The following is a 26808-nucleotide window of genomic DNA, read 5'->3' as shown; positions in this document are numbered from 1 at the left end:
TTTTTTTTTTTTTTGTTTTAAAGATAGGGTCTCACTATGTAGGTCTGACTAGCAGAGAACTGGCTATGAAAAACAGGCTGGGGCTGGAGAGATAGATGTCTGGGCTATAGTCTGAGTTGTTGGAGTAAGTTTAAAACCCTTTAGCCAATGAGACATGTTCCTAACACTGGAGGTTTCAGTCAGTTAGTGGTGAGAGATGGCTAGTATGGGCCTTGTCTCTCTGTTATTTCGTGATTTCATGTAGATGTTTTTGTCCATGTGTGTGTATGTGTGTGTGTGTAAATATGTAAATACATATACACACACATCAGAGAGACAGAGCACCAGTATCCATGAAGCCATGTTATCAGGGGCTCAAAACTGAGCCCCAGGGCAATGGGGGAACCTTGGCCAATTTCACAAATTCACAGCTGTATTTTCAAAAGCCATGGTGGGTGGGAAGCTGTAAGGGGCAGTGAGCAGCAGCTTGCTCCACTGTGGTAGGAATGTGGCTTGCAAGCTCAGGGGTTAGGAGAATCTGGAACCTGGGGGCCTCTGGCCCAGACACTGTCATTCAGTCTAAAGGACAGCACCGGAGGAGCAGGCTCTAAAGGCACTTTGTGTTTGAGGTTCTCTGTGCCATAGGACACAGGGATGGTGGTGTGTTTACCTGGAACCCACTGCCAGGCAGCAGACACCAGCTTGCAGATGGACAGAGAGAAGCTAAAACTGAGAGAAAGAAGGATCCTGATCCTGAGTGGCATAAAGTGAAGCCCTAGGCAGGGGGCTCGGGCTCAAGGTGCAGGGGCAAGCAGAATCAGTGTCCCCCGCCGTTCCATGTCTCCCCACCCACACCAGTCAATTCTCCGATCTCCGGGTGTGTGGGTCCATATTGGTCCCCTGTAGCTCCCTGGCTCAAGTCAGTTCCTGGGTCCAAGCTCACTTGTTTCCTGGAAGATCTCTGCTCCAGGATTTTTAGGCGAGCCCAAAGTAGATGGAGGCCCAGAGCAGACAGTGACCAGACTGGAAACCCAGGTCCTCTGGAGGATCCGGGCCCCATTATTCTGGAATAGCACAGAGATTGGGGTGAAATGAATGTTGGCAAAGGGAATCTAAGGCAATGGTCACTGTCAACATGATCACACCCGGGGTGTGGAGCCCTGTGGATGCAGGACTGCGGAACACATCAGCCCTGTAGATAGGCAAAGCAGGCAGACATGTCTGTCACACCAGCCCCAACCATCCTACCCTCAGACTGTGACCAAGGCAGAAGGCAGCCTGGGTAGGATGGGCGGGTGAGTACCTAACTAAAGCCAGAGTGTGGGTTTCCTCCTAGATCTGTATTCTGCCTCCAGAATGTCTCTCCCACCCACTTCCCTCCCAGCCTGGTCCTCTATGGTCCCTCCTCTGAGCCACTCCCCAGCCTCCATCCTGCTTCTCCCAGCCTGTGGAACCACTTTTCACACCAGGACCAGTCAGTCTGTTGAGAACTCTGTGTGCTTCCCAAAGCTCCTTCTTCAAGGAAAATGGGGGTCACCCACAGCAGTTTTAAAGATGAAGGCCAAACCCTGCCTCCCATATGAAAGAATGTTCTTTCGGTTTCTTGGTTCCTGTTCCTCCCTGCCACTTGCCTTACCTCCTGTTGGTCTCCAAGCCTCCCCCTCTGCAACCCTGGTACTTCCTCTGACCAGCTTTCTCTGGTCCCCAGGCTGCAGCATCAGGAAGGCCACTTGAGTAATCTTTACACACAGAAACTGTCTTGTCCTTTGTGACCACTGTCTCCCTGGGAACTACACTTTGGTCTTTAAACAAGACCTGCCTTGGGTGCTCCTTATCCTCCTTCCCCTCTTGGTCCCTAGGTCTTACATCATCTGTAAGCTGCTCTCCCTTCCAGCCAGAAAGAGCTTCCCAGAGTCCAGCTTGGTAGTGACAACAGGACAATTCCAGGGACGGTAAACGGGAAGGTTTTTATTTTAGAGATGAGAGAACAGCTGGAGACATCTGGAAGAGTCCAGAGCAGAGAGAAAGGAGACAGGACATGGTTTATCTGTAAGGGGGTGGGGGATGAGCACTGACTGCAGCAGAGCAGAGAGTGAAGGTGGCGGGTTAGCAAAGGACTGAGGAGGAGCAGCTGAGGAGGGAAGCCTGAGAGTGGGAGGAAGCTCAGGGTCGGGTTCGAATCCCAACCATGGAAGAAGAACATCCCCCCAGTCCAAATCACTTTTTTATTTGTGTACGTGGGAAGTTTTCCCACCCCCCTTACAGTAGAGTTTGCAAGGTGGGCCTCTGACACAAAGGAGACATCCTGGTTTGTTTGTTTGTTTGTTTTAGAGTTGTATTTTATTTATGAGTACATTGTAGCTGGGAGTGAGAACAAAGTTTGTAATGCATCAAAAGATACATGGCCTACTTATGCAATATACCAGTTTGGTGAGCATAGAACAAATATTTTAAGGCCATATGGTATACTACTGGGTAGCCATTTTGTCCCCTTTGCCTGGGAGTTTTCTTTGGATCTAATTCCAGTCTCTTGTTGAGGACGAGGGGTGATATAGTCTCCTTTGTAACTACTTGCTGCTGAAATTAGGAAGCTGTTGTCAGGGCTCAGAAAGGTTATAATATTAGCCAAAGTCCGGGAGGGGATCAGGGTAATGGGGTACTCATCAGAAGCATCTCATCTGCTGATGCAGCTGAAGATACAGGGAACACTCACATTGGCTGAAGCGGACTCAAGCAGATCTTTCTGGTTTCGTAGGCCTACCTGGGGCTGGGAAGGTGTAGATCATCTTTGGGGCAGTTTGTAGTTTGTAGGTGATTTCTGGCTGGTGTCTACCAGCTGGAGTGGAAGTCTGCCAAGACAGATATGGAAGGACAGAAGCTAAGGGTCAAGAACTTAAAGGAAATGCTTATATTTGGAGCGTCCTCACCAGCAATAGGCCGTTGATTGGCAAGTGCATTTCGTTCGAGTCTGTTTGACCCATGAGAAGTGGATTCAAGTCTTAGGATGTTTTAAATTTCTTGAAGCTTATACTGTAATCTGCATTGAAATCCATAGTGAAGTTCATAGTGTGTAAAACATCTTCAGTAGATTCGTACTGTTGAGTCATAGTAAAAAAACGCCATGGCTATGGGTTAAAAGCATGAATTTTTTCTGTTCAGAGGGCTTGATGTAGATTGGACAGAGTTGTTTTGAGCATGACGAGAACCATCTTTAAGTCTATAATTAGATGACAACCAAAAGAAATTTAAAATCTTGTGACTGAGAATAGTAGTCGGTCCTTAACCAGATTGTCAGAACTTCACTGGTCAATGTTAAAACTCTGAACCTGGGCTGGAGAGATGACCACTCTTCCAGAGGTCCTGAGTTCAGTTCCCAGCAACCACATGGTGGCTCACAACCATCTGTAATGGTTTACCTGACATAGGACAAAAACTTTCCAACTCCAGAGCCAGCTTTTCAATACGACAGACCAGCATAAGACAATATTTCAACATTGCCCATACCCAGAAGACATTTGAATCCCTGCTAAACTGAATCCAATGACCAGAAAGAAGTTTTGAGCTTTAGCTATTGAAGTAGCATTGACAAGCCGAAGTGGTGGATTTGGGCCTGGGTGGGGAGTGGGGGTGGGGCGGGCGGGGCACATAGCTGATTGGGGAGGCATGCTGTGGAGGAAGGTGTCCACGTGGGCCCAGCGTGGCTGAGTGGGAGTGGCAGCGCTAGAGCTTAGTCTGGCCCCCCAAGTCTGTCTGTAACTGGAGAAAATTCACTGAGGCTTGGAAACACAAGGAATGGAGGTGGAAGAAAAGAGCCCAAAGCACAGAACAGAACTCAGGACTCGCAGTAGACTGAGGCGGTGCAATGAGGTCAACAACAGAAGAAAGACAGCCGACCGGAAGGGGCGTCCAAGGTTTACCAGCTTGGCCGAAGTGGTTTCTGTTGTTGTTGCTTTGTTTGTTTGATTTTGTTTTTTTTTTTTTTTCAAATAGGCTTGTTCTCAAATGCACAACCTAGGTGCTGGGAACCTGCCAGAGTCTTCCTAAGTGTCAGTTTAGATAGTCTGAGCCTCTCTGATTTCTGTCTCAGCTCCCAATAATGCCTGACACTTAGTTCTGGGCCTAGCCAATCTCTTGCAACTCCTTCCCCATCAAGGAAGTTCCTCAGAGGGGCTGGAGAGATGGCTCAGTAGTTAAGAGCACTGGCTGCTCTTCCAGAGGTCTTGTACTTATATATAATAAATAAATCTTTAAAAAAAAAAAAAAAGAAAAGAAAGAAAGAAAGGTCTTCAGAGTTCCTGAGTTCTGTTGTGCAGCGTAGGTGTTAAAACCATTGACAGTGAGCACTCAGGTGCCAAACTTTCTAATTTCTCAGGCCTCAGTCTCATCAGGGTGTCTTCAGAATCCTAAGATGGGTCAAGAAAACAATAAACAAAAAACAAACAAACAAAACAAAACAAAAAAAAAAAAAAACAAACAAACTGGTGGCTCTGGCTAAATTCCCAAATAAGCAGAAATAACCAGACGGGCTACAGAACATTTGATTGTTGCCCTGGACAGGGGAAATGTTGAATCTTATCAGACACCCCTTTCCATGGGCCCAGAACAGAAGCCACAGAACCAGAACAGAAACACAAACACAAACAGATGTTAAAGTTTCTGTGACTGACTAGAGGAGGCCTCAATTGAAAGACAGAAAGAAAGAAATGAAGGAAGGAAAAGAAAAAAGGTGCTAAACCAAAGTGTGTCAGAACCTTGGAATGTCTCCAAAGTGCGTATCTTCTAGAGAGCAGCTCTTTAGTCCCAGAGGGCCAAGGGGAAGGGTCTGGCTTTTGAATTTCTAAATTTGAGTCATGGCCTTTATCTCGATGGGGCCTCCAAAGATGGGAGGCGAAAGACCACTAGCTCAGATCATCATGGCAAATTAATTGAAGCAAACAAGTAATTAAAGCAAATGTTTTATTCATATATATAAGCTGCCTTCCCCTAAGTTGGGCTTCGAGAGGTCAAACTCGGATGCAAGAAAGACAAGGTTTTTATAGCTCAGGAGTAGAGAGTTTCCAAATAGGAGACTTGGTGGACAAAATAGTTTTGATTATAGGAGCAGAACATAGCATAAAGTTATTCATAACAACCTCCTGAAACAATTATTTTCAAAGCTGTTGTAACTTGGTAGTTGTAAAGGTGATGATAACAACCTTTTGAAATGAAGATAAGATTGCAGGATAATTACAAACAACTTAAAAAAAAGATTTGTTTATTTTATATATGAACACACTGTAGCTGTCAGACACACCAGAAGGGGGCATCGGATCCCATTACAGATGGTTGTGAGCCACCATGTGGTTGCTGGGATTTGAACTCAGGACCTCTGGAAGAGCAGTCAGTGCTCTTAACCACTGAGCCATCTCTCCAGCCCCTATAAACAACTTTTTGAAACAAAGACATGGTTGCCAATTCCTGGAACAGGCAATACAGAACCATTTGTAGCTAAATTTACAGGTGGGGCTGAGCCCAGTCCTTGAGAATCAGTTCTAGATAGGCACGGGCTTATTTTGTCTTTGCTATATCTTTTAAGCCTAAAATGGAGGCAGGCTTGTTAATGAAGTGGAAGAGTTGGAAGGGCTAGGCTGTTAGCATGGGACTTTGAAATGTGTTAACAGGTACTTGGGATACTGAGGGAACCTTGAGGCCAGCATAAGCTTTGATAGGCTAGAGGAACCACAGATAGCCATGTGTTCCTTTTGCCATATTTAGGTAAATGACTCTTTTTGGAAGATGAGGACCAGTTTCACAAGTGCCAGCTTTTTTCTAACCACAGAAACCCTCCTGTGGTCCAGGTGGACTCACTGGCCTGCCTTTTAAAGTTTAGGGAACTGGAGTCTCCTTTGGACCTAATGAATGGCTTTTCACCTGTGACCCCCACAGTCTCAGCCATGGATCTAGAGATCCAGGATATGCTGGAGGAGATGTAGATGAACTAAGGTTGGTTTCGACAAAACAAGGGCCTTTCGGGGAAGTAAGTGTAGTCAGGAAATAGAGAAGAGTTGTGGGAGGCATCGTGTCCTAAAAAGGGAACTTGACAGGGGCCTTCCCACATGCGTGGGCCTCTCACTGGCTGTGGGGCTCTGTTGTGAGCTGATCCTGTCCAGGCAGGATTTCTAAAGATTGCTGGGTGCAAGGTGAGCCACCAAGGGAAGATCCAAACGTACTCAGGCTGAGGCTGACTGGGACAGACCCAGCAGCGGGGAGCAGCAGGTTTCTGAGCAGATGTGCTGCCTGTGGGATGGGCCGTGGTACTGGTTGTTAAGTCTAAAGAGCCCTCATATTTGCAATGACAGTGTCCCATGTGACAGCCTGGCTGAGCTCAAGACGGACTCTGGCAGGATAGACAGCTGGACTGCTGGTGGATAGACAAGTCTGACACTCAGCCATCCTCAGACCATCTGTCAGTCAGAAAGAACCACAACTTCTCCTGTGTTCCTTCACCTCAGGCAAATGAGGAACATGCCTATTAGCACATACCTGTAATGCATCAAAGTTCCCACCCTACCCTCCTGGCTCTTCTGTAACGGTCAGAATGCAAACATGCCTGTTCCAGTTCACAGCCCCCTCCCATCTCCACCAGTTTTCTTTCTAATGGTCAAGGTTTTCCCCTTCTCCTTCTTTTTTTTTTTTTTTTTTTTTTTTTTTGGTGTTGTTGTTTTCTCTCTGCCCCTCAGAGGTGATCATAGACATAGAAGTTTTGAAATCCCCCAAATAAACCTTCTTTCTTCATACGGGTGTGACTGGTGTGACCTGGTTTGATGGTTTTGTTGTGCCTTTGTTTACTCTGGGAAATTCTAAAGGACAGAGGGAAAGGACCATCTGATTTTCAGTGTCAGTCCCATCTGTCTGCCGCTGGGGAAACTGATTCGGAGAGGGGACAGAGGCTGTTACTGAACCTAAGCATTACTTGGAACCTGGTCCCCCGGGAAAGGGGTGAGAGACGGGGCAGGTACCCAAAGTCTAGCTGCCTCAAGGGATAATCACTCTGTCCTCAGGGGAGTCACACTCAAGCACGAGGATAAGGAGTGTGGGGTGGAGGAGTGAGGGAGACTTCACATTCCAGAATCTTCCCATCCACTAGTCAGAAAACACTAGGTAGAAGAAATAGCCCAGGCCTCAGGAGCTTGCAGTGGAGTGGGAAGAGAAAACCACAGATACATGCTGGCTGAGGAGAATGTGGGAGAGAGGTCACCACACTGTGCTGGGCTGAAAGACGGGGTGTGCTCTGGATCAGAGGGTGAGGCTCAAGTTGAAAGTGACTAGGGCTGGTGTGAATTCCAGCAGAGATGATGGATAAATAAATGTCCCCTGGTGAGAGAGCAGGGCACCTGGACCTCAGGAGCTGAGAGGGCATTGCTTCTTTCTCCAAAATCACCGCCCCTACCATATCCTTCCCCCACACCCCCAAGTGAGAACAAGAAACAGGAACTTCATCTTCTCTCTAGGGAGACTTTCTATCTTGGTTTGTGGGTTTGTTTGTTTGGTTGTTTTTTTTTTCAGACGTGGTCTCATTGTGTTACACATGCTGGTGTTACACATGCTGGTGTTGCACATGCTGGCTTCAAACTTCTGGGCTTGAGGCTGAAGCTGTAATGCAATGTTACATTCCTGTCATGTTCTTACAGGGGACCCAAGTCTGGTTTGCAGCATCTGAGTCCAACAGCCTGTACTTACAGAAGAGGAGGAGAAGCCTTATGTGGACACCTGCACTTACACACACATGTCCAAACACACACACACACACACACACACAAATAAAACAAATCTTTCTTTTGTTGTTGTTAGGATCTCTCTACATAGCCCTAGCTGTCCTGGAACTGCCCTCACACTGATGAAGAGATCCACATGCCTCTACCTTCAGAGGTATGCCATAATGCCAGGCTGATTTTTAAAAAGAGGCGGGGGTGGAGGGGCTCAAGCAAGCTTTGCAAGCACTTTTTTTTTTTTTTTTTTTTTTTGAGACAGGGTTTTTCTGTTTAGTCTTGGCTGTCTCAGAACTTGTAATGTGAAACAAGCTGGCCTCGAACTCAGAGATCTACCTGCTTCTGCTCCCCAAGTGCTAGGAGGAAGGTATTTCTCTTAAAAAAAAAAAATTTTTTTTTGTTTAAGGGACTGGAGAGACTGCTCACTGGTTAAGTGGCTACTCTTCCGGAAGACCTGGGTTTGGTCACAACATCTACATGGTGGCTTATGACCATCTGTAAGTCCAGTCCCGGGGGGATCTTCTGGGTCTTTTGGGTGTGAGGCACACATGTGGTGCACAAAGTTCCAAGCCAAAAAAACAAAAAAACTCATACACACAAACAATTTGACAATTTATTTATTGTGTGCATATGTGCACGTGGGTGGCAAAGATGGCAAAGCATGAACAAAGCCAGAAAACATCTTGCAGGAGTCGGTTTTCTCCCTCCACCATGCGGGAGCCAGGAATCAAACTCCTGTGCTCAAGCCTTACCCACTGAGCCATCCGGCCAGCCAAAGGAAGCTATTTGTTTATGCACATATTTATTTATTGACTGGGGTGGGAGTGTGACAAGTGGTCAGATGACAACTCTCAAGAGTCGGTTCTGTCTTTTATCACATGGTTTCCGGGAATTCAACTCAGGCTGTTTTGTTTTTGAAAATACTGGGTTTGTTTTCTATCCGTCATCTACTACTGGCCAAGGAGACCCCACTGGAGAACCTAAATTTTCCTTTGCAAGCAGATGTCAGTTGGAGAGATAGCTCTTTGCTTAGGAATGAGACCCCTGCTGTCTTAAACCTGCAAGGCTCTTCTTGTTAATCACACAGATTCGAGGAGAAAGATCGTTGACCCAAATCACCATGGCCAAATTCACCAAAGTAGGCTTTTATTTTATTTTATTATTATTATTTTAATTCACGTAGGGACTGTCTCTCCCTAAGGTGGGGTTCAAAAGATCTGCCTTGGACATGGAGAACATCAATTTTTTAAAAATATATATATATAATTCAAAAGTAGGAGGTTTCCATATGGGGAATTTGGAGGGCAAATAGTTGGGAGGACAGAAACAGAACATAAACATAAGGAGGTGCTCATGGCAACCTCTTGAAACAGAGAGAGGGTTGCCACGTGGTCCAACTGTGAGAGCTTTTGGGCATGGGACACTTTGTTTGGGAACAGGATGAAGTTCAGTAAGTAAAACATTTATAAAACTACGTCTGAGGATGCTGTTAAGGAAAGGGTGTTCCAGGGGAGGGCCAGGGGAGAGGGAACTGGAAGCCCATGCATTGAAGGAGGTTGGTTGAGGTTGAAGTTTTGCTGGTCCCTATCTCTAGGCTCCATCTCAAACCAGTTAGATCTTGCTGGTGTGGAAACAGCATTGTCTGTGGGGGAGGCCACAGATGCCCCTCTGTAGCGGTCACGGAGCTCAAGCTGATCGGAGCTTCTGCTATGGTTTTTTGGAGATCTGTCGGGAGAGCGTCATTGATACCCAAAGGCTTCGGTCCAGCTGTTTCAGTTCAAGTCCCCAAAACAATGTCCAGAGTGGCAAGAAGAGGGATGAGTGGGTGGCCCAGTGACCCATTAGTTCCCTTTTAAAAGTCATCTAAACTTCTTTTGGGGGGCTTAGGGCTCAGTAACTGCTTCAAGGTTACAGAAAGGCAAAGAGGGTGGCAGGACCTAGGATAACAGTTGGCAAAGATACAGAAAGTAAGCCAGGAGGTCATAGTTGTATAGCTCCGTGGGGAACATAAAGAAACAAAGTTACAAGGGGAAATCTTTACACTAAGATTAACATTAGTCAATATAACATGAGGTTAAACTTAAAGTTAACACATTAAATGTAACTGTGATTCTCCATGTGCCAGGAACCAGACCTGGGACCTCTGCAAAACAACTGCTCTTAACTGAAGGGACATCTCTCCAGCGTGCCCCACCCCCACCACCCATTTTAAAAAATTCTAACACTGGAGGTGGTGGTGTATGACCATGGCCTTAATCCCAGCACTGGGGAGGCAGGGGAAAGTGGATCTGAGTTCGAGGCCAGCCTGGTCTACAGAACAGAACACAAGCAAAACAGCCACACACTTAAAAGAAGAGTAAAGGTGAAAAGGTGAAAAAAAGACAGAGGTGTGGGGTGGGGTGCATTTGCACACGTTAGATGTCTACAGAGGGCCATCAGCGCCTCTGGAGCTGGAGTTTGGGCAGTTGTGAACCCTCTGCTGTAAGTGCCTGGAACTGAACCTCAGTTCTCGGCAAGAACAGCTTTTAACAAACACTGAGCAACCTCTCCACAGCTAACTTCTTTCCTATCTCCCCCCACCCATCTCCTTTTTGATTACTTTTCGAGCCAGTGTTTCACTCTGTAGGCGTATCTGGCTAATGAGAACTCCCCCCACCCCGTGTAAACAAGGTCTGTCTCCCTCCCGAGTGCTGGGATTTAGTCACCGGACTTTGGTACAGTTTTATTAAAAAAAACTTCTTGGTTGCTATGGGGAAATACACACCTCACATAAAATTTTACATTTTTTTTTTCTCGGAGCTGAAGATTAAATCCAGGACTGCAGTGCAGGTGGCACAGAAAGTCTTCTGTGACGCATCTCTAGAACTTTTTGGTCTTTCGCAACTTCTCCCGGACTCCCCGCGGAGCCACCCTGCTCCAGGCTCAGCCACTGCATAGCCCCTGCTAATAGCTTTCCTCTGCAATCTGTCTCTGAGGCTTTGACTACAGTCAAAGGTTAGCCGGGGCTCTGGGGCTTCCGAATGTGAGTGGAATCTCATGCTGGTTGCCTGTGAGCCCCAAGACATACCCATGCTCCAAACAGATGCCCCACTGTAGGTGAAGTCTACATTTTGTTATCGACTCGTTTATCCCATGGTTGCCTCTCCTGTTGGCCACTAAGAACATAATGTGTGAATGTCTCTTTCAAATCTCTTGTTACAGATGGTCATAAACCACCATGTGGGTACGAGATCTGAACTCAGGTCCTCTGCAAGAGCAGCCACTGCTCTAACCACTTAGACTTCTCTCCAGAGTCCCTATTTCAATTCTTTTGAGCATCTAGTTGTATGAAATTGCTGAGTCATAAGTTATTCCTTTTTTTTTTTTTTTTTTTTTAATGTAGGGTTTTATTCTGCAGCCCCGGCTAACCTTGAACATCCCTGTCACAGCCTTCCAGATTCTGAGATTAGAAGTGTGTGCCGCCACCACCAGCTCAAATAGCAATCTTGATTTATTATGAAGGTACGTGTGTAGGGTGTGGGAAAAGAAGGTGCCAGTCCCATGGTGGCACATGGAAGTCAGAGGACAACTTTGTAGAGTTGATTCTTGCCTTCTACTTCTATGTAGGTTCCAGGAATCAGACTCTAGAGGATCAGATGGCAATCAGTCAGTATATTCCCAAGAACTTGGCCTAACCTTGACTTGGGGTGGTAGGATTAAGTCTGGCGAAAGCCCCTAGGGTCCTTCATTTCCCCCTTTCTCTAGGCCACCATTTCAATCTTGAAATCAAAGGTGATCTTGTTCCACAGACTCATACTGTTGTTTGAGCACCATTATTTGCACAGTGTTAAGGTGTTCCTTGATGAATGCAACTAAATGATCCGAAATGCAGGGACCAAATTTTAGGATCAAATATAGAATGATCAATGGTCCTGTTAGAGTTGAAACTAAAGTGACCCCCCCCCCTTTGCTGTAAAAACAATAGGTCTAGCCAAGGCAGCAGCTGAACTAAGACACAAAACCCCTTGGTCTGATTCAGGACCTGTAAATGCACACAGGGGGTCAATCTTAAAGAACAAGCTCACCAGGTATCCTCAGGGGGGATCAAATGCCCATCTGGTCTGCCATAGTCATGAGTAGAGTTACAAAGAAACCTTTCTTCTGGGAGGACTGCGCCCATTCATAGTTAATTGCCCGGACACTTGTTGCAAGATTAGGGGGCCCTCCATGGGTAGCCCTTATCTGTCTTGTTCTGTTTTATGGGGCCCGAGGCAGCTATTCTCTCATAATATGGGAGAATTGTATCATAGCAGAGCTCACAAGAGGTGGTAAGAGAAGGCACAGTTGAGTTTAGAACTAGAAAAGAGTTTTCTGTAAGGTTTAGAAGTGGGCAGAGCATTGTTCTTAACTACTGGGTCATCACTCCAGCCCCAAGAACATTTTAAATTTGGAAACCTCTCCCTCTTAGGAGTTTCCCTCACTTCTAACTTTTCTGTGGTAATTACTAACAAAGCCTGCTTCTGCTTTGAATAAAATAGGAGGAAGAGATGAGTCAGAGGTTAAGAGCACTTGCTGTTTTTGCAGAGGAGTATCTTCATGGTGGCTCACAGTTGCCTGTAACTCCAGTTCCAGGGCATTTGATGCCCTCTATTGACTTGTGTGGGCACCAGGCACAGCTTGATGCCTGCCACACACACTGGCGAAACATATAAGGTAAAATAAACAAATCAAAAAATAATTCATTTCAGTTTTCAACTTATTTTTATTTCATATGCATAAGCGTTTTGCCCGCATGTGTGTCTATATTAAATATGTCAGATTCCTGGAACTGGAGTTACCAACAGTTGTCAGCTGTCATGTGGGTACTGTAAATGAACCTGGGGTCCTCTGAAAGGGAAGTGTTAACCACTGGGCCATTTCTCCAGTGCCCCATTTTTTTTTTTTTTTTTTTTTTTTTTTTAAGTAAAGCTGGAAGCTGAATATGGTAGCACAGGCCTGTAATCCCATACTGAGGCAGGAGGATCATGAGCTTCCGACCAGCCTGAGCTACCAAGCTCATCTCAAAAATTATAAAATAAAATACAAATTTATTAAAAAACAATTAAAAGAATCTAAAGACAACAGGATAAAGCCTCCAAAAGTCCTGCATTCTCAGCTTCACAGTTCCCTAAACATCCCTGGGTGCAGAGCCGCCTCCCTCCCTCAGCCTTCTTTGTTTTCCCTTCCTCCTCCTCTCTTTCCTTTTTCTCCTCTTCCCCTCCTGCCCTCCTCCCCTCCTCCCCTCTTCCCCTCTGCCCTCCTCCCCTCCCCTCCTTCCTTCCTCTCTCCCTTGTGCTTCCTCACATTCTCATTCTCCCTTTCTTCCACCCCTGCACCAACGCTGTGATTCCTGGTTGTCTCCTCCGTGCCTCATGATTCTTGTTGAGCTGTTCATAGTATCGGTTAGTCTGAAAATACTCAATCCATTATGAAAAACTTTAGAAAACTTGAGAGTCTGTAGATAGCCCTTCGCCACCAGGGTTCCCAGGAGCCATGAGAACTTCTGTTTTTCTATTTACATTTTTTTTTTTTCCTCAGCCACAAAGAAGTCAATTTCCATTCCCTCTTCGTTTCTAAAACAGGAGGAACGGCATTAGGAGAAACTGCGTTCTGTTTTTAAGCTAGGCTTTCATGGTGGCCATGTTCTTTATAACCCAGGGATGACTTGAATCCAGTATGTCTTCTTCCTCAGACCTAAAGGGTAAGGGTGTGTATGTCCTAAGAGACCCCAACTACACAAGGGCACTGTGGTAGCTTGTTTGAACTTGGAGTAGTGTGGAAGAGACATCTGGGTATACCACAGCTGGGGAAGTGGGGCTGTTTTTATCTGTTCAATATCTTTCTGGCCTGAAGTAGTAAGGGGTACATGCCTGTTATTCCAGAACCTGGAAGGAGGAGGAGGCATCAAGAACATGAGGAGTCTAAGGAAGCCAGCCTCAGCTACACTGTGGGTTACATGAAATCCAGCCGCAAAAACCCAAAACAAGGCAGAGGATGTGTAGAGTGCTCACTTGGTAGAGTGCTTGCTTCGAATTCGTGAAGTCCTAATAAAGTGCGTGTGACCACACACATTTTAGATGGTGGAGGAAGGAAATTCAAGGTCACCTTCAACTACACAGTAACTTTGAGTACAATTTATGTTAGGGGATACTGTCTCTCTCACACCCCAAATCTCTAGGTATCAAATGATCAAGTCTTTATGTTAGCTCTGTTCCAAGGAGCAAAGTAAAGAAAAGAAAGGTGTGGGAACTGTCCTGGTTGTTCTTTGGTCAATTTGACCCAAGCTAGATATCTGGGAACCTCTGCTGAGAAAAAGCCCGTTGGCAAGTTCGTAGCTCATTTTCTCCACTTAGGATTGGTGTGGGTGGGCCCAGCCCATAATGTGTTGGTGGAGCCAACCCCGGGGAAGATGGTCCTGGGTTGTGTAGGAAAGCAAGCTGAGCAAAACCAGTAAGCCGCGTTCCTGTATGGTTTCTGTACCAGTCCCAGCTCCTGTAACTGTCCCAAGTTCCTGCTCGGACTACCCTCTGTGATCCCACAGTTGTAAGATGAAATAGACCCTTCCTTCCCCAAGTTGCTTTAACACAGACTCTAAGAAATTGATTCAATTTTAGAGATGAAGAGACAGGTCAGGGGGAATAAAGTCCTCACTGGAGAGCTCTGTGGGGCTCCTACCAACCCAACCCGAGGGGCGTGGTCTCTGGTAGGCGTGGCTTCCGGACTCCCCTCCACTAGCTACAGACTGGTCTGAGCCTCTCTAGTTGGGACCATGGAGCCGGTGCCACTGCAGGACTATGTGAGCGGCCTGGACCCCGCCTCCCTTCCGCGCGTGCTGCGGGTCTGCTCCGGAGTTTACTTTGAGGGTGAGTGGGGCTCTGGGTGGAAGGAGCCAGGCATGATGGGCCATGCTTGTAATCTCAACACCGGGGAGCTGAGGCAGGAGGATTGGCACGAGTTCGAGGTTAGCCTGGTCTATAAAGTGATTCCAGGTCAGTCTGGGCTACAGAGTGAGACCCTGAGGAATTTGGGGGTTGAATTCGGACGCTGCTACAAGACTTGCCCCGCGGGTGATAAGTCTTGAATTTAACACAAAGTCGTTTGAGGGGATAACATTTGAAATGTAAATAAAATAACCAATTTTTTTAAAAAAAGGAAGAAGGATTTGGAAAAAAACAACACAGAGACATTTTCTCAACTGAGGTTGTTGGTTAATTCTAACAGAAACTGGGTAGCAGCTGTTAGGCAGGGGCAACCTGAACAGCCTAGGAAACCCTGCCTCAAGCAACAAGAAAAATTATAACAATAAATGGATAAGTAAGTGGAGATCACTCGTTCATTGTGTCAGGAAGGCACTAGGGTGCTCACTATAGTTACTGAGGTTTCTTTTGTTTGGTTGGTTTTGTAGCCCAGACTGACCTCAAATTTGCAAAGAGATCCTCCTTCTGCCTCTACCTGGATTTGTTCACTTTTCCTTCTTCTTCCCCTCTTCCTCCCTCCATTCTCTTTTCTTATCTTCTCTCCTTTTCTGCAGGGATCCAACCCAGAACCCTGAGCTCTCACCGATGAGATATGTCTTTGTTCATTATTCAAATACCAGATCAGCCTTCCCAGTGCTCACTCTCTCTCCCCCCCCTTTTCCCTCCCCAGCCCTCCCCCCCTTTGCCTCCTGATCTACCTGTTCTGCTGCTGGATTCTCAGCTGGAATGGTCCTCCCCCAGGGAGCCTTCCCTGCTTTTTTGCTTGAGCATCTGCTCTTTGCCCAGGGCTTTCTCCAACTCAGAGATGGGATGGACATATCAGGACACAGCCGCCAGTTACTGACCCAATAGCAAGTGACCAGGAGCTGACTACTTGGGTAAGGGAGGGAGGAAAAGGGACGTGGGTGACCTACCAGGCCGCTCTGTGGAGGGCAGAGGAGATTGTGGAGGCAGATACTGAGATTCAGGGCTTCTCCGCCAGAGAACACCCTTCTCGAGGTGCTTGCTTCATCCTGCACCCTGGAGTGAGGGAACCGGGCTCTGCCCCAGCAGCTGCCAGCAGAGGGTTCTGAGGCTGTGGGTTGTGGACTAAGGAGGAGGGCGAGTCTCTCCAGTCCAGTGGAATCTGATGGGTCCTGAAGTAGGGCTCTGGTAGTCTGGACATTTTTTAGCCCAGAACACCCTCCCAGCCTCTCTTGCTTACCTGTGTCACAATACCTGAGTTTCCGAGTTTCCTCATCTGCTCTGACCTGGGGTGGTGGAAAGTGGAAGAACTTGGGGTGACCTGAGGACAGACGGAGGTCACAGGAGTGTCTGCAAATGAGGTTACCTGGAGGGTAGATGTTCATAGTTGCAAGATGTGAATTCCAGTTTTGGAGGTTAATACCCTGAACTTAATACCCCAAGTTTTGCCTCCTGCTACCCATCTCCCTCCTCCCACCCCCACATTACCTTTCCTGCTGCACGGGGACGGTGCCATCTTACATCCTAGGTCAGCACTCTAGCTAGTTCTTAGCTAACATCCTTAGCCTTTTTCCTCCCCCTATGTAAGACAAGTTCTTGGGGGGCTGGAGAGATAGCTCAGTGGTTAAGAGCACTGACTGCTCTTCCAGAGCTCCTGAGTTCAAATCCCAGCAACCACATGGTGGCTCACAACCATCTGGAATGGGATCTGATGCCCTCTTCTGGTGTGTCTGAAGACATAACAGTGTACTTATAAACAAATAAATAAATCTTTTTTTTAAAAAAAAAAAAGACAAGTTCTTGTGTAGCCCAGACTTCTTTAGACTAAGAGTTCTGTGGTTACAGATGTGTACCAGCACAGCTGGCCTTCTGAGCTGTTGTTTGCATTTATTTATTTACTGGTTGAGGGGACATGCGTGTCTCACAGTATGCATGTGAAGGTCACAGGATTTTTGTCTTCTTCTACCATCTGGGACTTGGGGCGTAAAGAATCTTCACCTGACAATATCTTGCTGGCTCTTTTTTGATATTTTTGAGGCTGACCTGGAACTCCCTATTTAGCCCAGATTGAGCTTGCTCTTCCTTTTTACTCGGCACTGACGAAGCTGGTACCACCCCTCTGAGCTGTCACTTTTAGGAATGAGAAACTGCTGTCGCTATTTATTTTAAAAGGGGAAACTGCTGGACGGGCCCCCGGAAGGGAAGGGCAGTCACGCATCTTCAGGGCAGTGAAGCGTCAGTAACACTGCTCAGGGCCAGGTATGAGCTCAGCTGCCGCAATGCCCTCCTCTGACCAACTGTGTGCACTTTCCTGAGGGGTTAGGGTAAGGTTTACACAGTTTCTCCTGACCCTGTAAGCAACTTTCCTCGGGCTTTCCCTGGGAGAGGGGCTCCAGGGGGCCTCAGGCTCTTGTCACCTACGGTTTCCTGTCCTCTGCTACTGGACACAGACCCTGGGCACACAGCGCTGTGAGATCTTTACTGTTTATTTTCCAGTGTTGTTCACAGCTTTAGGACTTTGCAGCAGGGAAGTGGCTGCTAAACTTGGTTGGAGGTGGCTCTCGGGTCCCCAGTCTCCTCTACTTCCCCTTAAGAGCAACTCACTAGGGCTGGAGAGATGGCTCAGTGGTTAAGAGCACTGGCTGCGCTCTTCCGGGGATGGTGCTTAGAGGCACTCAAGATGGTCCAGCGTCTGACATACCGTCGTAGGCTTTCCTACAATACAGCCTCTAACAAAACAAGGCTGTCTCGAACCCCTGGCAACAGGATTGTTTACCTTTACACCAAGAAGGTTGGGAAAGCACCTAAATCCGCATGTGGCGTGTGCCCGGGCAGACTGCGAGGGGTTCGTGCCGTGAGACCCAAAGTCCTTATGAGATTGTCTAAGACAAAGAAGCACGTCAGCAGAGCCTATGGTTGTTCCATGTGTGCCAAGTGTGTCCGTGACAGGATCAAGCGGGCTTTCCTTATTGAGGAGCAGAAAATCGTTGTGAAAGTGTTGAAGGCACAAGCACAGAGTCAGAAAGCAAAATAAATATGCAGCTTTTTTAAGTAATAAAAATCAAGACTTGATCTACGAAAAAAAAAAAAGAGCACTGGCTGCTCTTACACAGGTCCTGAGTTCAAATCCCAGCAACCACATGGTGGCTCACAACCATCTGTAATGAGATCTGATGCCCTCTTCTGGTGTGTCTGAAGACAGTCACAGTGTACTCATAATTACATGAAATAAATAAATAAATCTTAAAAAAAAAATAAGAGCAACTCACTAGATAGGCAGGCGGGTTTCTGGGGAGCTGGTAGGCAGGGCATGGGGTCATGGTTGCTGCCAATCCTGGCAACCCGAATCCAATCCCCGGGTCCCACCCCACATGCTGGAAGCAAAGAACTGACTCCCAAGTGTCCTGACTTACACACCCATGGTATTCAATATAAACATTATTTGTTTTTAAATTTTATTTATGATAGATTAGTAGCTCTGTCTTCAGACACACCAGAAGAGGGCATCAGATCCCATTCCAGATGGTTGTGAGCCACCATGTGATTGCTGGGAATTGAACTTAGGACCTCTGGAAGAGCAGTCAGTGCTCCTAACCACTGAGCCATCTCTCCAGCCCTAAACACGATTTTAAAAGCTAAACGCAACTCATTTCTTCGGGACAGGGGCTTGTAGCTCAGTTGGTACAGTGCTCCTCTATCATGCATAAAACCCTGGCTTTGATTCCCGGAACTGCAAAGAGTTTGGCTTGGTGCCTTACAGGCCGTCCCAGCCCTCTGGAGATAGAGGCAGGAGAATCAGCAATTCAAAGGAGTCCTTAGTACAAAGAGTTCCAGGCCAAGCTGAACTACAGGAGAGCCTGCTTCAATAGAGAGAGGGAGGGGAGAGGGGGTTGGGTTGTGGCTAATTGCTGCCTCATGGGTGGACTCTACCCCCAGAGGCTGCAAGGATGTTTAAAGGGACCAGCCCTCACTGGGCACTCACCAAGACATCTGGGAGAAAGGGCACCATCAGGCCTGCTGTTAGCTGAGCCAGCTGCCCTTTAGCAGGAAAAGGCAAAGAAGCCCTGATGCTCCAGTGCGGGAGGGGCTGGAGTACTTAAATGCGTCCAGTCCCCAGCACTTCGAAGTAGAAAGATAGGGCAGAAGGGACAGCTGAGCACAGTTTGTAAGGAACAGGGCACAGGCCACCCAGGCCTTTGCCAAAAGGAGAAACTGAGTCCATGTCTCCACAGGTTCCATCTATGAGCTCTTTGGGAATGAGTGTTGCCTCTCCACTGGGGACCTAATCAAGGTCACCCATGTCCACCTCCAGAAGGTTGTGTGTGATAATCCAGAGACGGGTGAGACGTTGCAGATCCAACCCAATTTCCCAGGTAAGACATGCACCTGGTGCCCGAGCATCCTGTAGGTAGGTGGGTCTCAAGCCACCTGTGGGCGGGCTTGCCACTCTCAGCAGCACGCCCGCCCCTCTGACTTTGCATACTAGGGTGACATTTGTACCATTATGTTGCCAGAAGGCCAAGGGCATCTTCAGAGGACATCCCTGAGACTGGCTTGTCCCAGCCCTCTTCTGATCACATCTGCCTCTAGGTCATCAAGTTTTGGTCCTTGTGTTTGCTCACACATTCATCCACCAAAACAGCTACTGACACCCACCCACCTGTCCTATAGGGAGCTGGATGTGTGGACTCAGGAGGAACTGGGCCCTTCTGGAGAGACAGTGAGTGAAGACCCATGAAGCAGGCACGGCTCAGAGCGGGGTGGGTCTGTAGAGGCATGAGCAAGAGGTGATCCCCAGCTAAAGGAGCACGGCACGAGCCCATTTGAGTGCCTGAGAAACCCTGGGGTTTCACATACAGCTGTTGTGGCACAGCCCTGAATCCTAGCATAGGAAAGGGAGAGACTTAAAGACCGGGAGGTCATAGCCAGCCTTAGCTTCATAGTGAGTTCGTCTAGGATGCATGGGACTCCATCTCTGAAAGGGTCAGGGGCTGAAGACGCAGCTCAGTTGGTAGGTGCTTCCTTAGAGTACACGACATTCTGGATCCTACCCCCAGCACTACATAATCCAGCTGTGGTCGCCGCACATGCCTATAATCCTAGATGGGAGGCAAGAGGAGCAGGGGTGGGTCTCATGCCTGGGAGATAACAGCAGCAGAGCTACTGCCAAGCCTGATGATCTGAGTTCAATTCCTGGCACCTACATGCTGGAAGGAGAGATTCCTACAAGTGGTCCTCTGGCTCCTATATATGTGCTGTAGCAGACACATGCATACACACACTAAATAAATGTGATTTATTTTATTTTATTGGTATAGGGTATCACTGTATAGCCTTGGTTGATCACCATGTAGATCAGGCTGGTCTCAAACTCATAATGATCTGCCATCTGAGTTCTGGGACTTAAAGGCATGCACTGCCCTGCCCGGCTTAAATGTGACTTTTTTTTTAACTTAAAGAAAAAATAGGGGCAGGAGAGATGGCTCAGTGGTTAGAAAACTGACTGCTCTTCCAGAGGTCCTGAGTTCAATTCCCAGCAACCACAAGGTGGCTCACAGCCATCTGTAATGAGATCTGATGATCCCTTCTGACCTTCGGGCATACATGCAGGCAGAATGATCTAAACATAACAAACAGATCTTAATAAAACAAAACAAAAAAATTAAAGATCTCTTTGGAGGGCTGGAGAGATGGCCCAGTGGTTAACAACACTGGCTGCTCTTCCAGAGGACTCAGGTTCAATTCCCAGCACCCACATGGCAGCTCAGAACTGTCTACTACTCAGTTTCAGGGGATCCAACACCCTCACACAGACATACATGCAGGCAAAACACCAATTCATATGAAATAAAAATATTCAAATTTTTAAAAAAAGATCTTTTTAGATTTCTTTTTTTTTAATTTTTATCTTTTAAAGAATATATATATATATATATATATATATATATATATATATATATATATATATATATATATACACTGTAGCTGTCTTCAGGCACACCAGAAGAAGGCATCAGATCCCATTACAGATGGTTATGAGCCACCATGTGGTTGCTGAGATTTGAACTCAGGACCTCTGGAAGAACAGTCAATGCTCTTAACCACTGAGCCATCTCTCCAGCCTATCTTTTTGGATTTCAATGCCAGCCTGAGATCCATGAGGCCCTATCATAGTTGGGGCCTTGCTTGGAAAACAAGCAAGCAAGCAAGCCACACAGGAAAAATAAACCCCGAGGGGTTCCGTTATTATAAAACAGGAGGTGTGTTGTTTGTGGCTAGATGTGGTGTAGGTGGCCGGCCTGATACTGGTGGCCTCAGCTTCCTCCTCTATTGAAGCCCTTTGGTTGATGTGAGCTTTGAAGAGGTAACAGAGTAGAGGAGGGGCTGACACAGAGCAGGCACATTCTGAACACACGTGTGTGCACATACAGATGCATACGAGCACATGCTTCTGGTGGGCAGCTAGACATAAACCCTTAGGCTGCACTGACACACTTTCTCTTGTGAACACATTGTGAAACCTGGGGCTGTTCAGATATTCAAATGAGGCATGTCCTACTGTGCTTTGAGGGCTCTGTTTTTTCCACAGCTCTACCCACATACACATGCAGGTCCATCACCCACACAACAGTGCACACACAAACACATAAACACATACATGACTATAGACTGCAGATGTGGTACCTCTTTCCGGATACCATTTCCCCTAAAGAACATCTGCTCGCAGAACCACTTGGGGTAGAAGTCAGGGGACTTAACTTCAATGCCATTCCATCGTCTAACTCACAGTTTAAACCCAAAGTCCGTCAACCATCCTGTGGACACTGGGGCATTGCTCCCTCCGCACAGAGCGCAAGCTCAGATAACCCACATTCTCTGCTTTCTGTTTCACTGAACTATATCCCAAGGTCCCAGACCAGTATTTCTGGAGGATGGATGCCCTTCAGTCTGAGCTCCGTGATGTTTTCTTGATTTAGATTTGGGTCGTGTCTTTTGGAACAGGATACCCATTTCCAAAAGTTGGCAATTAAGTGGGCAGCCTGGTGGCAGATCTTCTGGGAGCTTTGGGAATGTCAGGAGGCCCGTTTTTTGGTCGTGATAGAGCGATTGAAGGGTAGGGTGTCAGAGGGTCCCTGTACTCTAATTTGGGAGAAAGAGACAATGTGCTATCCCAAGATGGAGAGGCAGACTTTCGGTGTATAGGCTCAGAGCTATGGGGGAGGTATCTGAAAAAAAAAAAAAAAAAAAGATGGGTTGGCTAAGTTAAAAACAGAGGTCCAGAAGTGAGAGCTCAGGAGGTGTGTGTGTGTGTGTGTGTGTGTGTGTGTGTGTGTGTAAGAATGCTCACGGATTCTGCTCCATGTGTCTCTTGTGTCATTTACGTCCCCACAATTTGCCCACTGTCGTCCAGCCTCCATCCTTAGACCTTTTGATGCCCAGACGCAGGCACATCCTTGTCGTCTGTCCTGGGAGGGATTCTGGCTTATCTGCAGAGCCTGTCCCCTAGCCTCTCCCTCCACACTCTTCCTCCCTCTGCTGAACCCCACAGGTATCTTCAGACCCCTCACCAGCCTGCAGAGCTACGGAACCCTGGAGGAACTGGTCTCTGCCGTGCCCCAGAAGTCCACCCAGTGGCCCATTTACTTCAAGTCAACTCATAGAATTGTCACCGAGGCCAGAGTGGTGCCTGAGGATCAGCCCCTCAGACTTGAGACTGTGGAAATACATCATGGGACCCGCTATGCACGCTGTGTGCAGGTCTCAAAGGCTCAGGAGATCACCCTCCATCTGCCCCTTTCCCAGAAGGGACCCTTCTGGAGGTGCAAGCCCAGTGCTCCACAAACTCTGCTCCAAATCCTGCAGGACCCAGCGATGAAGGGCCTTACGTTTGCCTGCCCCAGCCTACCTTGGAACTCTCTGGTACTAAAGCCCCAGTATGTGCTCCAAGCCATTATGCACAGTAAGTTACCTGGGGAGGCGGGAGTGGAGTGGCTGGGAGCTGTAGTGTGGAAGATACCCCCATCTGTGCATAGGTGGGGGCGGGTGCTCCAGGTTGCTAACCCTGCAATGTAACGGAATACCGATGCCCAGTGAGACCGGAAATGTGGTATAAAAAGACATACAAAAAGGGATGAACACAGCTAAGCTCCTGCATGCTTCATCAAGGTTAGGTTCCGCACCAGCTGCATAGATGCTGTCTCAACACAAAACAATTAATTAATTAACTAAAGGGGGTGCAGCACTTGCTATGAAAATTGTCCTTCAACCTCCATATTCCCTTGACATGTGCACACACACACACACACACACGCCAATAATAATAAAGTTAAATTTTTTTAAACCAGGGGTGGGGTAGTGGCTCAGCAGGTAAAGAGACTGAGCTAAAAATCTATACAGTAAGAAGAGGATGGCGGGAAAGGAGTCAGAGCCTGTCGGGGGTCGGGGCTTCAACTGGATGATGTGTGCCAGGCCCCTGAACTGCCTTCTTCCTACAGTGCGCAGCAGCATCGTCAAGATCCCTTCTACTCTGGAGGTGGAGGTAGAAGATGTCACAGAATCCTCCCAGCACATCCACTTCTTCAAACCACTGCGGCTGAGCGAGGTGCTGGCTGGGGGAGGCCCCTTCCCTCTGTCCACGGAGATCCTGGAGGTTCCTGAGGGTCCACCCATTTTCCTCAGTCCGTGGATGAGCTTCCTACGCAAAGGCGAGAGGCTCAACATCTACGGTCCAGCCTCATCACCCTGGCGGGTTGTGGCCTCAAGCAAGAGCCGAAGAGTTCCCAGATACTTCATGCTCTCTGGGGCCTACCCGGGCAAGCTCAAGCGGAGGCCAAGGGAGTTCTCCACGGCCTATGACCTTTTGGGTGCTCTTCAGCCAGGACAGCCCCTCCGGGTGGTGGCCACAAAAGACTGTGATGGGAACGAAGAGGAGAACCCTGACTTTTCTTCCTTGGCTGTGGGTGATCGGCTGGAGGTGCTAAGGTCAGGCCAGGCCTGTGGGACCCAAGGTCAGGACATAGATGTTGTGATATGTCAGCGGCTGAATGAGCAGTCTGGGGAAGAAGAAGAGGATTTGGAGGAGGAAGAGGAGGAGGGAGAGGACAAGGAACAGATTCTGCTACCTCTCTACCTCTCGGCTAGCTTTGTGGAGGAGGTGAATGACAGCCGGCGTTACAGCCTAGCCGATCTCACTGCGCAGCATTCCCTGCCCTGTGAGGTCAAGGTGGTGGCCAAGGATTCCCGTCACCCCACTGACCCTCTGGCCTCCTTCCCTGGCCTTCGGCTGGAGGAGAAGCTCACTGAGCCCTTTCTGGTGGTAAGCCTAGACTCCCAGCCAGAGATGTGCTTCGAGATCCCTCCCAGGTGGCTGGACCTGACTGTGTTGGAGTCTGAGGAACAGCCAGGTCAGGTGGCTGGGCCGCTGTCTGTCAGTATGGTGGAGGAACTGTCTGAAGCCTTTTACTACAGCCTCCGGAAGCTGCCAGCCTCTGAGAGCCACGCCCCCCCGCCCAGGCCCCCAAAGAGCCAGGGTATCAGTAAGAAGCAGCAGAGCATACAGGGCCTGGAGGAGAGCAGTGTAAAGGTACAGACAGAGCCTCGTGGGCAGGGAGGGCTCACCTGTTACTCGGTTGGATTTGCAGTTCATTAGGTTCTCTTCTTTGTACCAGTTACTCCCACTTTGGGCCTCACTATCTGAAAAGCGGGCGTAGTTATCGGCCTTTCATGATTGGGAAAATGAAGATCGAGACTCTTGACAGGCACCTGAAGTCAGGGGTGGACATTCTGACTCCAAGTTCCTGGTGCCTTTCCTCTCTCTCACTTTCTCGCTCCGTCCAAGCGCAGCACCGTCTGTTCGTCCCTAAACGTTTGCAGTCCTTCCCCCAGAGCTCGTAGGATGACTCCTGTCCTAGTTTGATTTATGTTGCTGTGATCAAATGGCCCAAAGCCAAAGCCATGTAGAGGAAGGATTATAGTTCTCTGTAGGGAAGACAAGGAGGCAGGGGCTCGAGACAGCTGGCCAAGCCATGTTAGCAAAAAGATTGGGTGCATGCTCCTCCCTTTCTTGCTGACTTTCTTACTTTTATGGAATTCAGAGTTCAGTGTAGGAAATGGTGTCATCCGCAGGGGGCTCAGATGTCCTATACTGATTGGCAATCTCCCATGGATATACCCACAGACCTACCTGATCTACATTATTCCTCATAAACCCCTCTGTCCAAGAAATTTTAGGTCGTGCTAAGTTAGCAGTTCAAGCCTCCACAGTCCCTAAATCGTCATTTGCTGGGCTTTAATCGTATTAAAAGCTTCAGTCGTTCCACATGGCACCAGGGTCTCTCATAAGTTGGCGTTTCTGCGCCACCTCCTACCACTACTTCCCACTTCCCGCTCCAGCCATAGGAAGACTCTGGTTCGGCCTATTGTAACACGTTAGACCCGGGGCAGTGACCTTTATTCCTCCTCCAGGCTCGGGAAGAGGTGAGGCCCTGACTTCTGGGCAGAGCTGGCCCCGTTTTGTCACCTCTCTGCTATGTCTGACATTTTCCACTCACTGTCCCTCTTCCTAAGAAGAGCTGGGCAGGGTGGAAAGCAGAAATTCCACCTCTTCAAGGCCGGTGGGCGCTGCTGAATGAGCCAAGGGGAATCAAAGATGGGAGAGTGGGGTCCCGGTTTAGGTTACCTCTGAGCATCCGCCTATCTTAGTGACTAGCATGCTAGGACTTCTTCCACAAGCCCTATAGTTAGCTACTTCCTGTTTGTCTATAGCTTGCTAATTTGGTGGCTGACCCCACCTACTCTTACAGCTCGAACTCCTATGCATGCATGCACACACATACACACACAGAAGGCACCATCATTCTCTATACAGCTGAAATGAGAGAGCCAAGTCTTCTGAGCTCACACAGCTAGGAGGATGGCAAGGCTGGTTTGAACTTAGCCCTGACTACATAGCCAGTGTGAGTGAGTGATATCCAGTGTATGCTTTGGGAACTCAACAGGTACACTGTTGGGGACCTCAGAAGGCCTGAATTTAGTATCGTTTAGTCATGTGGCAGTGGACAGAATGAGTCCTTGAGCAGGTTCAGTCTCATGAGGGACTTCTGTCCATGAGAAGCCTGACCCAGAAAAGCACACAGCAAATTGTCACTGTCAGGCAACTTGGTCTCATGGGCTCAGATGATGCTTGTACCTTTACTGCTTTCTAATTTTTAAAAAAATCTTGCTCAGCCTCAAGTTGTAGAACTGCAGCAATCCTGCTCACAGCTTGAACTCAAGGCGAAGACTTTGGAAGCCCTCCCCAAGAACAAATCAAATGTGTACAGCAAGATTTCTGTCAACAGGAAAGACCACCAATCCAGTCCCCAAACACAGAATTCAGGTGAGTTTGGCCCATCAAAGCCATCCCCCATCTCTGATGGCGCTGCCCAGGGGACCCTATTGTCCCAGTTTGAGAGCCAAGTTTATAAGGGGTGGGTCAGGTGAAAAGGTCTCTCCAGTCTTTCTTTGTAGACTCCAGCCCCCAGCGATGCAAGGAGTCCAGTCCTAGTCATGTCCTCTGACAAACAGGACAGTAAGATGGCTACAGTGTACAAGGAAAGTGAATTGTGGTTCTGAGCCACCGTTCAGGGGATGGCACTGGAGGGGGGGGTAACTTGCCCGAAGACAACAATTCTGAATGACCTGGATTTTCTTTTCTTCCTCAGTGCTGAGTGTGAAATCCAAATCTTCGAGCTCGCTCCCCAAGAACTTTACCGCCGAGTCGCATCTCCTGCCTGACCCAGATATAGATGACCACGACTATGAAGAAATTTGAGCACTTTCAGAAAAACAAAATCATCTAGGTGCTGGGGAGGCCACACTTCCCAGCTGTGGCAGCGCAGGGGATTAGGTTACCAGCCAACTCTTGGAAGACCTAGGGCGAAGTCTCAAAGGACTTAGACTCTACTGGGCACGGGACCGATAGTATTCCTCTTTGGGCTCCAGGTAGGCCTTGGTGTCCAGAGAAGATATTCAAACTCTGGCTCCTCCTCTGCCCATCAGTTGTCCCACTACTAGGCACAGAGAAGAATCAAAGACCACCAGCTTCAGTATTGCCTGCCTCTCAGTGAACTCAGTCCCCTTAA

The 26808-nt window shown here is 48.0% G+C and overlaps 2 protein-coding genes across 2 annotated transcripts; both read left to right on the top strand.

Annotated features, from left to right (window-relative positions):
• Positions 1-14514: 14514 nt before the first annotated feature.
• On the top strand, positions 14515-26498 carry THEMIS2 (thymocyte selection associated family member 2; the record flags this gene model as incomplete). The annotated part of the gene is made up of 6 exons (XM_080921077.1): positions 14515-14608; positions 18919-19059; positions 22236-22646; positions 23182-24269; positions 25913-26063; positions 26389-26498. 6 exons carry the CDS (start codon positions 14515-14517, stop codon positions 26496-26498), a joined length of 1995 nt encoding a protein of 664 aa, XP_080777203.1.
• Positions 17353-17765, top strand: LOC308424172 (large ribosomal subunit protein eL34-like). The gene has a single exon (XM_080921078.1). It carries the CDS (start codon positions 17367-17369, stop codon positions 17718-17720), a length of 354 nt encoding a protein of 117 aa, XP_080777204.1. The 5' UTR covers positions 17353-17366; the 3' UTR covers positions 17721-17765.
• Positions 26499-26808: the final 310 nt, after the last annotated feature.

This window comes from Micromys minutus, assembly GCF_963924665.1.
Source record: "Micromys minutus genome assembly, chromosome: 9".
Lineage (NCBI taxonomy): Eukaryota > Metazoa > Chordata > Mammalia > Rodentia > Muridae > Micromys > Micromys minutus.
This window is presented reverse-complemented; position numbering and strand designations above follow the sequence as displayed.